The sequence below is a fragment of the Apium graveolens genome, chromosome 11 (genome assembly GCF_009905375.1).
Source record: "Apium graveolens cultivar Ventura chromosome 11, ASM990537v1, whole genome shotgun sequence".
In the NCBI taxonomy this organism is placed as follows: domain Eukaryota; kingdom Viridiplantae; phylum Streptophyta; class Magnoliopsida; order Apiales; family Apiaceae; genus Apium; species Apium graveolens.
In genome coordinates, this window is record NC_133657.1 from 158,773,886 (window position 1) to 158,788,766 (window position 14,881).

The window sequence follows — 14,881 nt, forward strand, 5'->3', positions numbered from 1 at the left end:
GTATAAGTACTGATGTAAATTTCCATTTCATAAATGTATTGACTTGATATATTAATGAAAATTGTTTTTACTTCAAGATTTTGTCTCTGAGTTATTTTATCTTGTGTTGATAAATCCTGATTGATATTCTGATGACCATATAACCTTTGTTTTATATTAAGTTCTGACTCATTTTCAGCACTTATATATCTAATTTAACTTGGTCATTTTCATGTGATGTATTTTCAGAATTTTAATGATGCAATGAAAAATAATTCAATCCGTGCTAACGGTTTAAATTTTGAATTAAAACTGATTCTCTTGATAAATGGAACGGTTTTTCCTTGAAACTAGGCAACTGGGTAAGTAATGATTCCTGTTTTCTCGAGCCCAGTAACTATCCGTTATTACTGCATGTCTGACAGGTGTCCAACGGTAATATTTTTTTGTATAAGTACAGCAGAGAGAAGATTTCTTTAATCTTTTTAATTTCTTCATCTTTTATCTCTCTTCTTACTTTTACTCTCCTTCACTTTACTTTTTCCGTTGTTTTTCATACAGACATTATCTCAAACACCTAACAGGCATCCTTGAAACTCAATATTTTTTTTCACATGGCACCAAAGGATTTAATCATTGATGGAGCAAAGTTTGTTCCAAACAACTATGCTAAAATTCTTGATCATGCTGACGCTCCATCTGAATTGCACTTTGTGCAAGATCTTCTTGCATATAGTGAGGTTGGGTACGCCTTAACTCAGCCTCAATTATTTTCAAGTCAACAAGTTCTGAGGTTCTGGAGGACTGGAGTTTTTGATGATGGTGGTAACCGTGGAACTCCCATTATTATCTTCCAAGTGGGTGATTCATCCTCTGTAGTCACTCCTGGTACAGTACGCAGGGCTTTACATCTTCCAGAGGATTGTACTTTCTCAGTTCCAGAGGACTCAGCCCTTCGGGAGTTAATGGCTGAATTGGGATATGAAAAGAGTCTGACGAAACTTGGACAGTTGAAACGGGCTAATATCAGAAGAGAATGGAGTTTCTTCTTTGATTGCATCACCAAAGCTTTTGGGAACAAATGTTCAAATTTTGATGCTATCCCAATTCTGAGTCAGCACATAGGGTATGCTATTATCCATCAAACTCATTTTGATTTTGCAATTGGAATAATTGGTTTTATTAAGGATAGGATGACAGAGGATCGAGATGTTGTTTATTTTGCTAGATTCTGTCAACTTATTTACACTTACTGTACTGATGAACCCCAGTTAGTCAGCACTCAAACCCCACCTTTTAAGGTTGCAAAAAGGTACTTTAACGACCTGATAAATGCTGACACAAAGAAATCAATGGTGAGACCATTACAGATTCCTCAGTCTGTGAAACAGATTCTGGTAAATGCTGATCCTGCTACTTACAAATCTGTTTACTCAAATGTTCAACCAACTCACCATAACCAAAATCCATCAACTTCAGTACCTACCTCTCATTCTACTCAACCTACCCTCAGAACTTATCTCAAATCCTATCTCTCCACTTCACAGACTGCTCAACCTTCTTCTTCAGCACCTACTGTGAAGCCTACATCCTCTAAGCCAAAGAGAACAAAGACTGTTCCTCAAACACTTCAAAAGAGGAGGAGAATTACTTTGAGAGATGAATCAGATTCTGAGGAACAGATTCCTTCTTCAGAACCTGTGGTGGTTGAAGCTGAGAAAGCAACTTCTCAGAAGGATTCTAAAATTGGGGGTTCTAGGCTTCTCAAGAGGCTTAGACGTATGACAGTTCCTGAAACTCTCAAGGAATCCAAATCAACAAGGAAGTACAAGAAACAGAGGGCACAAAGGCCAGTTTCAGATGATGAGGAGGAAGCATCTAAGGAAGGGGATCAGGAATCTCTGATCTCACAAGGCAAGGAATTTGCTCCAGTCACTTCTTCTCCATCAACTCCATCTCAGGAAGCTGTCTCTGACAAGGCTAACTCACCATCTATGTCTCTTGTTGATCCAGGCACAAGTGCTGAAATTGATATTCAGAACCTGGTTGTGCCTGCAATACTTTTCTTAGAAGCTCCAACAGCAAATAATCCTTCCACAACACCTGTTACTGATGCTGTTCAAACTCCAGAGTTATCAACAACACCTTCTCTGCATCAAGATGCTGATGATCAGATTTTAGGTGAGCATCAGGATATGGCTGTTGATGAGAACTTAGTATCAGATCAGCAATTAGAGGATGCTGAAGCCTCCATTGCTACTCACACTGTTGTCTTATCAGAAGATACTGATTCTTTAAGTTCTGATGCTGCAAATGTTGGAGATACTGGTGAAGCTGCTATAACTGTAGATGTTGATGAAGCAGGTCCTTTAGGACATACTCCTCCACCGACTCTTCCTAAGTCTGAATTGTTAAAGGAGTTTGTTATCAGGGATGCACCAGTGCCTTGGAGTGAAACTCCTGCAGGTCAGGAGTGGACTAAGGAATGGAACTCAGTTTCATGTGTTCCAAATGCTTTACATCTTGCTGAGCACTTGACTAAAGCTGATGAAATGTTAAATTCTGATGATTTTAAAACCCAGCTTAGAGTCACTGCATTGAGTACTAAACATCTACAAGGTCTTCGTTCTGATACTCATGCAGAGCTACACAAGATTCAGGAGAACTTTGTCAAACAGGAACAAGTTTGGAAAATTGATAAGAAAAAGTTCTTTCAACCTACCATTGACAGGATTGCTTATATTGAGAAAATTCAAGAGAAACAACAAGCTCAGATTGATCAAATTCTGATAAATCAAGCTTCTCAGCAATCGCAACTTACTGAAATCCAGACCTCAGTGGAACTACTTATCTCTCTTTTATTACCTGCTGATGCCAAAAAGGGGGAGAAGGTAATTAAGTCCAAATGCAAAACCAACAAGACACTGCAAGGAAAGGATGATGGAAAAGATGACCAAGGAAACTCTGGAATGGGTAGTGGTCATAGTCAAGGTAGAAGGTTTACATCAAGACAAGCTAGTCACAGAACAAGTTCTGATACTGGGAAAAGAATAAGTTCTGTTGCTGGTAAAAGGATAAGTTCTGATGAACTTCTAGATCTTGATGAGGAAATGTCAAGACAGTTATTTCTTCAAGAAAATCCAGGGATGGACTTGGAAAGTTTAAAGGAAGAAGAAGCCAGACTTAAATCAGAGAAAGTCACATCTAAATCTGAAGCTTCTGGTAAAAAGTTACTTCCAAAACCTAAAGGCATTGTTATCAAAGAAAGGACACATACTGAAGCAACATTGGCTAGATCACAACCACAGATAGATCCAAGATCCAAGGGTAAAGAAAAGGTTGGTGAACCTATCAAGGCTTATGTACCTCCTGAGGAAGAAGAAATTACTGATGGAAAAGATGATCTTGCTCTAACTTCAAGAAAAGTTCTTAAAACAACCTCTGACATGGCTCAAGTTGTTCAGAGTCAAGAAATTATAAGTTCTGATATTCAGAAGAAGCAAGTAACCTCTGACAGAGCTCAAGTTAACTTAATATCAGAAAATAGATCAAAGACACTTCTACCAGGATTCACTAAAGCAAAACAGACTCAATCTTTGAAGACTACTGCAAGTGGTTTTGAAGCAAGAGTAGTTACTGGAAAGGAAGCTAGAGATAAAACTGGATTGGGAAGTGCTGATGAAAGAAGAGTACACAACACTACCAATGATCCAACTTCCTTGAGTGAACCAGGTATTGGAGCAACTCCTGAGAGATTGAATCAACTGGAATCTGTACAGATGGTTTACCATACCTACTTGAAAGAATACATCATGTTGTATTTCATGACAGATGGTAGGGTTTATCATATAAGACAAAATGCCATTCCTTTGAAGTATTTTGAAGAATTGGAGCATGTACTTTTCTTACTTCAAGTGGATGACAGAATAACAGAGACTGCAACAAACTACTTAAAAGAACAGATTCAGAGACAGAAAAGGCTTTATTCTGTTAAGTCTGACAGCATATATGTTCCAAAGTACAGAGATCACAATGGTGATATTGTTGATATGAAGCCTAATACTGCACAGATCAGAACGTATCTTGGTATTAAGGGACTTGAATTCAATCTTGAGTCTGACAAAGCTTATGTCATAATACTAGATCAGGAGTTGAGAAAAGCAAAAATTAATGATCTCAGAGCTGCAATCTTTCAAACTGGTGAAGATACTGCAGAGCTTAAAGGTGTTAAAAGGAGAATGATTGATGAACTAAGATATGCTGAGAAATGTTTGTTGAAGAACTATCTCAGAACAACTCCTGACATCAGAGAGATCAGAAAATGAAGAAGCCAAGTCGAAGATCTACAACTGCTTAAATTCTGACATTTATACAGATTGAACTTGTTATCAGAAGTTGAAATTGGTAAAAAACTTTAAGGACTGTAAGTTGTAGTTATCTAGTCTATTTCTCATGCATTTGTACTTAATGTTTTTGACATCATCAAATATCTGTTAAACTTGTATATTTTGTTAATTTACAAGTTGGGGGAGATTGTTAGATATATTTGATAATGTCATGGCTAATATGTTTTATGTTTAGCTTTCAGATCTTACGTGAACAGGATAAATCAGTACTTAACTGTTGATCAGTACTTATACTGGAAGTCAGGACTTAAGGATATCAGTACTTATATTATCAGGAGATAATCATCAGAAGATAGATATCAGAACTTAAGTGCTGAAGGACAATCAGATAAGGACAGTAGCTGATTAAAGGAAAGAAGATCGAGATAAACATAAGAAGAGATATGCATGAAGAAGGAATTCCGTGAAGAATGGAATACTTGGAAGAAAAGATATCTGATTGATATATTTTAGGAAGCAGAATTATATTCCATATCAATTAACGATTATCTTGTAACTGTGTAGTATATAAACACAGACATAGGGTTTACACTATAAGTGTTATCATTATTAGAAAAGATTATTCATTGTAACCCTAGCAGCTCTCGTGATATTTGTTCATCACTGAGAGGTAACAGTTCCATACTGTAACAGAGTTTATTGTTTCAATAAAGTTTGTTTTCTGTTACTTAAGTTCTTAAAGTTCGATTTGAGTGTACTATACACTGTATTCACCCCCTCTACAGTGTGTGTGTGACTTAACAAAAATATTACAGTCAAAAGTGATGACCTTATATAATTTATGAAATATTTTCGAGTTTTGAGAATAAGGTTCATTAAGATGATACTAAAATTATCGTATTGTGAAATTTAAAAGTGCATCAATGAACATTGAGATGGTCTTTCTAAATAGATATTTGGAGAAATATCTATTTACGTGAACCCGAGGGTTGCTCTAGATAAAGTAAGAGTAGAAAATCTGTATTTTCGGTGATCATGTTGAGTGAAACAACATTGACACGAAATAATGGCATATTAAATTTGATATTGCTATGATAAGCAATGGCTTCAAATAAATGACATGGTTGCCATTTTGAGGACACTCAAAATTGGTTGCTATGTGAATAAGGATTTCCAGTTTAAGGACGCTTAAACTCGGTAATGATGCAAACTGAAATTGCTGGTTTTTGGGACGCTAAAAGCTGGTAATATCAATAACAAGTGAAGCCTTAAGTAATAACTAGTAAAGTTAATTCATAAATGTGAAATATGTCAATATGAGATGTCAAACTGATTTAAAATCAGAGAATTAACAAGTGTGCATGTGTTATTTACACATGATATGCAAGTCATAATTGATTGCATGTGAGTGATCTGATCATTACGAGAAGTAATGACAAGAGGATCATTTCTGAAAATCTTGATGAGATTGAAAAGTTTTGATTTGAAGATTACAATCTTCGTGACTTTAAAATTTTTAAATGATACATGTCACATGTTGGTGATGTGAATTTTGAAGATATCAACGAAGTTAAAGTTTTCATAGCTAGAATGGATTTATATTTATCCAAGCGTAGATGAACAAGGATCTCTCAAGAAGGATTGCAAGTCTATTGTACTTTTTAAAATTGTACAAAATTAGACATATGCTACACAGTTGGTAAACTGTGTAGATGCACGAGTACAATGGAAATTGGTCACTTGGAAGTGATTGCAATGAGATTTAAGGTGTATGATATATGCTCGTGAGCTTGGACTGCAATACGAAATATATCTAATTGTACTATGCGAATATAATATGTAAATTAGATATTTGACTTTAAGACCTTAAAAGTCATTCGAGAATACATTTCACACTTAGCAGCCGTGTCATGGAAATCCTAAACTTAGCTCGATTCGTGATGGAATACGAGTCTGGTGCATAAAATAAATGCAGTTAAAAGGCTGAATAGCCACTTTGTAAGGATATTCCTAAATGACAAGGAAAATGTGTCTTCAATATGCATATATCGTGTAAACAATATGCAAATTGGGAGATCACATTATTGTGTATGAAATGGTATGTCTCACATCTATGATGAGGACATAATACCATTAAACAACTATTCTCAATGAGAATTATCATGATTGACTATGTAAAGTCAAATGATAATGTTTGGATCCACTAACCAGATGGTTAAACTGAGCGAATCTGTTTAAGCCAAGGGAATCTAGTTAGACCGAGAGATAGTTGTCAAATCATCGAGAGGAATGAGCCTTTCCTATTGCTTAACGGCGTCATGGTGGACACCCAACCTTGCTGACTGGAGATCCCAAGAACTTGGTTCAATGGGACAACTAAATCATGATGACCAAATCACTGTGGGGGTAACCCCTGGCCTATTTCTATGATGATGAAACAGTGAGACCCGTAAGGTACGAGGTTAAGCTTTATGCTTTTAATGATCTTTGACGAATACAAGGATTTCAAGTTTGAATACATAATATTCGGTTGAGTAAACGCGGGTTACTCTATAAGATAAAGATCACCTATATAAGAGAGAAGTATAGCCGCTTCAAAGGAGAATTGCGAGGCATAATTCTTTAGAAACTCTTGCAGAACCAGGACGATGTTCCAGGGCCAAAATGGACATAATCATGAGAACTGAATGAGTCAGGAAAGATATAGTGATGAGTATGTCATCGTTTACACAAACGGTCGAACAGTTCAAGGACATCGCGTTATACTGTCTACCAGTAAAGCCGATATACTTATTCGAGCGAAGGTTCAAGGAGCATTCTCTACCTATCGTATGCTATATCTGACCGCCGGAACTATCACCAAGTCAAGCTCCGCGTCTGTCTGTCTATGTGGTGCGTGCTACTGGACCATCAATCTCATTTGTGGGGGATTGTTGGACAAACTTAGTATTTTAGACTAAGTTGTGAATCATTTTGAGACTCTATATGAGTGAGACACATTATGTGTTAGTGGTGTGTATTTATTGGAACGTATTCTCCTCTTCGAGGGGATTCCAACACATATTTACACGATCAAAATGAGTTAAAGGTGAATGAGAACTGATGTTCCAAAGTTTTACCCTTTAATATAAAAAGTGGTTTTGTACCACATCGAGAGTAGCACAAACCTATTCCTTAGTTTTTCTTATAAATACCATGTACCACATCGAAAAGAAAAAATAAGTCCTTTCAAGCCTCTCTTTATAAATAGAGTCTTAGGGCATCAGTTTTATTAAGTCGAGTAAATAAGAGTCATCTCTTTCATTCTCGGTCTCTTTAGTCTTAAATTTTTCCAATATTCCGGTGATAGTTCTCGGGCTCAGTTCAAGTTCGTTGAGAGTATATTCTATTAATTCTCATATGCTTATGTGATTTAAAAATTAGCAATGTTCTTGTGAAGTAGTTATATATTCAATATATATATATATAATAATGTCTTTATCGTACAGGGGTGATAAAAATTATAACATCAAATTTGTTCTACAACAGCTTTTATTAAAGTTTCAATACCTTGAGAATACATCATGAGACATGAGCACAATGAAAATTATTTCTTAACTTTGCGAAAACCTTGTCGTAGTCTGTATCCACATGTTTGAACTTTGAGTCTGCCACCAATGCGACATTCTTGTAGTATGGTTCATTTTGCAAATTTGTGATCTTTGACTCAGTCCACAATGCAATAATTGTGTTTGGTGTCAATTGTATAATTGTTAGGAAATGGCTGCTTAAGCAAATGTCTGTTATAAAGCCTCCATAAAGCCTCAACATCTGAAGACAGAGTAAAAAAACAACAATGGGGCTGATGATGACAAAAAATTGTCACTTTGCTTTGTAAATGCCTGTTTACCATGCTGAAATTTTATTAGAACTTAAAACCCTTCCTGATGTCGGCTCATGGGGGATGCTAGTGCTGGTAAATCTACTCTAGTAGGAGATTTTTCAAGAGCCACAGAGCTAATGCTTACACAACGTCGAGGCGAGATTTTTCAAGAGCCACAGAGCTAATGCTTACACAACGTCGAGGCGAGATTTTTCAAGAGCCACAGAGCTAATGCTTACACAACTTTAAGGCCCAATTCAGGAAATGTATTATGATGATTTTCAGTTACCGCTGGCAAGCATTCCAGTCTTTCAAGAACTACTGAGCTAGTGCTTAAACAACTTAAAGGCCTAACTTAGGCATTTTTAGATTATGATGATTTTTAGTAACCAGTGGCCACCAATCCTGTCTTGCGTAATATAAGTACATGAAAATCATGAAAATGGACATTTTTTTCGTCACAAAGAGGGTGCAAAAGTTCTTGCATTGTGGTAGGCTTAGCTGCAGAATTAGTTGGAACCTGGAAAGTAAAAGTGTGTTCTTGGGAGCAATTAAAAGATTAATTTTGCGTGAGTTCTTTTTGTTAATGGTCAAATTGCAGAATATTTTCGTACATTGTACACATGTCCCCTACCTAGACTTGAACCTTCACCCTCTTGTTACCTTAACAAGGGAAGACGGTATCCAACGCTTCAATGAGAGTTTAATCGTGAGGGTCTATCAAGTCAACCTCCTATATGTGTATAAAATAAAACTGATGAGGCGGTGGAAAAGGAAGTATACAGTGATTTTGAAAGAAGGGTCTATGGTGCTCCCATTCTTCCTGTCTGCATCGTCTTAGATAAAGGAGTACCAGAGCTAAAAAACAGTTTTACCATTCTTCATGAGACTACTGTATTAGGTAAGAATACAAAATAAACGAAGCAAGCCAAGATTGTGCGCTTTTCATGAGGTTAAAATTATGTTGGTTTGTTGTCAACCATGCAAGATAGGCCGATTGTATTAGAAGTTTATAACTTCTTGGCAATCAGAAAACAAAATTGGGGAATTCACGGCTTCCCTCAAATTCAAAAATGCCAAAATTACTACAATTTTGACAAGTTTGGCATAACCAAGCTCAATCTGATCCTTCTAAATCACTTTGATACACATTTGAGAAATGTGTCACTTGAACTTATTTGTTATAATTGTGTATGTTAACGTTGCCAAATAACTTTATGAGATTGTTTGATGGGTAGACATTGAAGATAAAATAAAGTTGTTTCTTCTTTTGCCGGGAGATATTCTCAAATCTCAAATATTCTTGACCAAAGAAGTTTATTTGCAATTGCCTAGTTCACAAAATAAAATAAACAGAGTTCACTTTTGTAGAGCAATTATTCGAAATCCACCACCATTGACGGATGCAGCTAATCTTGGACCCACTATCAACAATGATCAAGAATGAACAATACATATACATGGTGTATAGTTAAGATTTCAGGATATTTTATTGGTATGATTGTTGCATTGGTATAGATATAGCATGTTGAGAGGAAAGTGTTTGAAACAGAGATTGCAATATAAGTAGGGTAGGCTATAGCAGACTACTCTTAAACCAAGCACCAAAAGCTTCTTGATTCATCTCTAGATAATATCAGAATGATGATTGCAGTTCAAACTATGTGCTGATACTCGTAAAACTCCTCTTCAGCAGTGGCTGGTTCGATTTGTTATTGGTAAATGAATTTCTATACTCGATCGCCTGGCAGAATCGGCCATCTAACATTATATCAAAATTTTATACTTTTTATCAGCATCCTAATGAGGGTGTTAATAATCTTTAATATTAATTGTTTGATAGAGATGATCGTCTAATAAACGTAAATATCGTTTAAGATGATAGTTCACCATCTTCTTTAGAAAGGTAAACTGATTCAGATAAGCATGCTTCACTTATTGGAGATGGTGACAACGGCATTCTGCTTTTGATTGATCGACGCCCTCGGTTCCTTATGCAAAGCAACTTTCTCTTTTGTTAGTGGACGTCTATCAGTTTCAATCCATTGTCATTTTCTGCTGTAGGAATCTTTTTTATTATTGGACCGAAAAATTGCTCTTCAGGCTCTACCTGAGACATATCAGATCGTAAACCAGATCAAACATATCCAATGTAATCGGCTTGTAGATCAAGATTTTATGTGGGGTGAGATGTACGCATATTATATAGCCAGGATTTTAGGTGGCATAAGATGTACGCATATCATATAACACTTCTACACTTATTGAGTAGAGGCAAAACAATTTTCTTTTAGTGTATAGAAAACTACAGAGTCGTGCATAATGTTGAAATCGCATGTTTGTTGGTACAGATTGAAGGTCCATGAGCTTAAGTTAAATAAAAAATCTACAATAAAAATCACCATATGATATTCAACTTTTTACACGAGTCAGAATTCATAAAATGTTATTACCTGCTCAAAATTGCTAAGTTATGGAATATTATTGCATGGATATTATACTACTACCGCAAAAACTATCTCTAAGATAACAATATGAAGTACAAATAATGGAGTTCTTCAGGCCACAGACAAAGCTGTACCAGAGAATATATAACTTTTCGTTTGACTGGTCCAGGTGGACGGTCGATAGTTAGCCTCCTTTCTCCTTTTTGCACTATAAATAAAGCTCATGACTTCACAAAACAAAGTCACCAGATAAGTGAGAGTGATTAATACAGAGTCCACAACAATCTTATAATCTTAATCATTCTCTTTACTATCCATTCGAAAATGTCTTGCTGTGGAGGAAACTGTGGTTGTGGTGCTGGCTGCAAGTGCGGCAATGGCTGTGGAGGGTAAGCTATCAGTCTCATATTATTGGATAATAGTCAATTGCAGAGAGTATTTTAATCACACACATTTGTGCCACCAGTGTGGCCCGAACCCTATACATGTCTATCTACTATGATACAAGACCAAGGATTGAGTTATCAATTTTCCTCTACCAAGACAATCATTTACTTAGCAATTAGCATTATAAAAGATTTACATTATTATCTGTTGCAAATAATGGCATAAACTTCTATGACAAGACCACTTTATGGCTTGTTAATAAACGTTTTTCTTCTTAAATCACAGATGCGGAATGTACCCTGATGTGGAGAAGAACACAACTGCAACCATCATTGATGGAGTTGCACCAACAAAGACGTAAGAATTGTGTGTTTCAGTATTGAGAAATGCATAATTGACTGTAACAGTTTGACCATTTTCATAACTTTTTTTTAACTTGTGTAAGATTTACCATTGCAGGTTTTCTCAGGGTTCAGAGATGAGCTTTACAACTGAAGGAGGGCATGCCTGCAAGTGCGGATCAAACTGCACATGTAATCCGTGCAAATGTTAACGATGAAATGGAACTGAGTACCTAACAAAGCAGCTAGCGTTTCTCCAATATTGTACTATAATAATGCCGCAGCCTGAGTTTTATGCTATTCCAGACTTGGATGTGTTTAATGTTGTTAGGCTGCTTAATCTTTTTTTTTATGTTTTTCGTAACTACGTTGCTCTCTGCTTTGTGGGTACTGTTATTGTCTTAAGGTTTAATTCATCTGCGTGATGAAACTAATGGCATGAAATTCTAAGTACTTGCATTTGTGTCTGTTATTTCACCACTGGTTAGTTTACTTGCTGTTGCTTCGATCAGTTATCTGATCACCTTCTATTTTTCCAATCATGCAAATGAACTTATGGCCTGTTTGGGAACGTGGATTTCATTTAAAATTCTGAATTTGATGAAATAAGGTATTTAGGAATTTGGATTTGGATTTCATTTGAAATCCAGGATATTCAAATATTAGTATAAACATGAGGATTTGAAATTACAACTCAAATTCTGTCATTTGAAATCCCTCATTTGAAATGAAATGCAAATTTCCAAACGCTATCTTAAAGTATTAAGAACTAATACATGAAAATACAGTAATCACGAACCAAAGATGAAACCGATAGTAACGGATTATATACATGATGGCTCTAAATATGAGCCACCTAGCCACCTTATACGAGAGAATTATCTCTTTATTGATACTTTATTTTTCCAACGACAAATATGCTCTATTTACAGGGAGTTCCAAATGAGTTTTTTACCTTATAATTGGGCTGTTAATTACAAATTCTTGTCCTCTAGTTCTATCTAATGTCTTCACTTCTTTTATTCTATTATGAGACCCAACATTTGTCCCCCAACGAATATTATTGCAACATCTTTAGATTTGCTGTTCCGGTTCGTATTTATGTCCTGCAAAAATTAAATTAAAGTAAAAGAGAAAATAATAAAAATAATTAGAGATTTATTTAATTACTATCTATACTTTATTTTACATATGTTCGCTTTTATTTGTCAGTTATTCCTTTTCTTCTCTCTTATTTTTATTATAAGTCGACAAAGCTGCGCTGTGCAGCGACCCTTAAAAAAAATTTAAAAAAAAATTATTAGGAAGATTATTTTAAAAAAAATATGAACTATAATAAAAATAATTATTATTCATAATTATTTCTCATTTTGTATCACGATTTGTTAGGCCGACACATATTATAATATAAATAACCTAACAAAATAGCGGACATTTTTTAACATGATACCAGTTTTGTTAGGCCGGCGCCTATTGTAATCGTACTAATTATGAAGTTTTGTTAGGCCGACGCCTATTGTAATAAAAAAATTAATTAGATGAATTCTAATATAAATTAATATTATAATTTAGATAAAAATTAGTTTGAGCCGCTTTCCCGTCAAACACAGTACTATTAAAAATTTATTATGATTTGGATAGAAATTAGTTTGAGCCGCCTCCCGTCAAACACAATTTTAATGAAAAAATTATTAAATTTTAGATAAAATTTAGTTTGTGCCGTCTTCCCGTCAAACACTATACCAATGAAAAATTATTAAAATTTAGATAAGATTTAGTTTAATTCGCACTCCCGTCAAACACATTACTAATAAAAAAATGTGTTATAATTTAGATAAGATTTAGTTTGAGCCGTTCTCCCGTCAAATACAATACTAATAAAAAATTATTATAATTTAGAAAAAATATATTTAATATTGAAAAAATAAACATATGCAAACCTGTACAAATAAAAAATATTGTATTATATATCTTTATATACACTCGAGAGGCAACGTACGAAAAAATTAAATAAAAAAAGAGGGTTAAGATAAACAATTTTAAAGATTTCTATATCGAGGGTCTATCGGCCCCTTTTAACTCCCATGACCATGGTCTTTATTGACTCTTTGTATGCGGAAAATTGTTTAAATATCATACATATTTGAAGAATATTAATTTATATATAGTTGTTGAAATTTATTTTTATTTTATATTTTGAATATGTTAGTAGCAACTTATTTTTCTTTTCTGTTTCGAATTAATTAATTTTTTTTAATTATTATAAGTATTTTCCGTTTTGAATATGTTAGTACAATTTTTTTTTATTTTGAATAAACTAAAATAATTTTTAATTATTATAGGCTTTCTTTAAATTTAGGATTTCGACCGCCTGCAAAATTAAAAAAAAAAATGAACCATACGGTAAACAATATTAAAGATTTATACGTGAAAGGTCTATCAACTTCTTTTAACTCCATGGTCATGGGCCTTCTTAGCGCATTTGCATGCAAGGAATTGTTTAAATATCATACGATTTCGAAGAATCTTTATTTATATACAGTTGCTATAATTTATTTTTTCTTTTATATTTCAAATATGTTAGTAGTAATTTATTTTTCTTTTATATTTCGAATAAGTTAAAATAAATTTTATTTATTATAAGTCTTTTCCATTTTGAATATGTTAATAACAATTTTTTTTCCTATTCTATTTTGAATAAGTTGAAATAAGTTTTATTATTATATGTTTCGAATAGAATTTTAATAAAATTATAATTTTAAATAAACTTGAATTTTATTCCAACTTCTACATGAACTTGGATTTTATTTTCTAAAATATAGAACCTAAATAAGAAAATTTTATACTCTATATAAACTTGGATTTTATTTCTACTTTACATGTACTTGAATTTTATTTTCTAAAATATAGGACATAAATAATGAAGTTTTAACTTTTTAGTGAACTTCAAATTTAAATAGGAAATTACGATTTAAGTTATTTAAGAAAAAGTTAAAAATTTGTCTAAATAAATTCTAAATAGAATTGCCTTCTAAATATTTATTATCTTTTCTTTTAATTCGAATTGATTTGAATGAACAAATTATAAATATGATTGATTTTTAAATATTTATTATTTTTCCTACTAATTTGAAATAATTCGAATAAACAAATTTTAAATATATTTGACTTCTAAATATTTATTATCTTTCCTATTAATTCGAATGTATAAAAGGAAATTTAATTTTATTGAATTAATATTGAGAAGCTCTTGGAAAAATAGATAAATATGATTCGAGGGATTCTTGAGCTCATGAGGGTTTTTCTTTATATATATTACTATATTATTAAGATATATAATAAAATAATAGTCGACCAAGACGCGCTTTGCAGTGGCCTTATAATAATTTTTAAAATTTCAAATAACAATTTATTTAAGAAAAAATCGCTATAGATTAATGCAACGATACACAAATTAAATAAATTAAATACATGTAGAAGATAAAATAAACTTTTTTATATTTTTTATATAGATTTGAA

General features: G+C 33.6%; 1 protein-coding gene across 1 annotated transcript; it reads left to right on the forward strand.

Moving 5' to 3' along the window:
• The first annotated feature begins 10,862 nt into the window (after window positions 1-10,862).
• LOC141697368 (metallothionein-like protein type 2) lies at window positions 10,863-11,815 on the forward strand. Its single transcript, XM_074501695.1, has 3 exons — window positions 10,863-11,023; window positions 11,307-11,378; window positions 11,481-11,815. Exons 1-3 carry the CDS (start codon window positions 10,959-10,961, stop codon window positions 11,572-11,574), a joined length of 231 nt encoding a protein of 76 aa, XP_074357796.1. The 5' UTR covers window positions 10,863-10,958; the 3' UTR covers window positions 11,575-11,815.
• Window positions 11,816-14,881: the final 3,066 nt, after the last annotated feature.

Coding starts and splice junctions, on each gene's coding strand:
- LOC141697368 (XM_074501695.1), top strand. CDS start 10,959: ATGTCTTGCTGTGGAGGAAACTGTGGTTGTGGTGCTGGCTGCAAGTGC. Junction 11,024..11,306: donor TGCGGCAATGGCTGTGGAGG/GTAAGCTATCAG, acceptor CTTAAATCACAG/ATGCGGAATGTACCCTGATG. Junction 11,379..11,480: donor GGAGTTGCACCAACAAAGAC/GTAAGAATTGTG, acceptor TTACCATTGCAG/GTTTTCTCAGGGTTCAGAGA.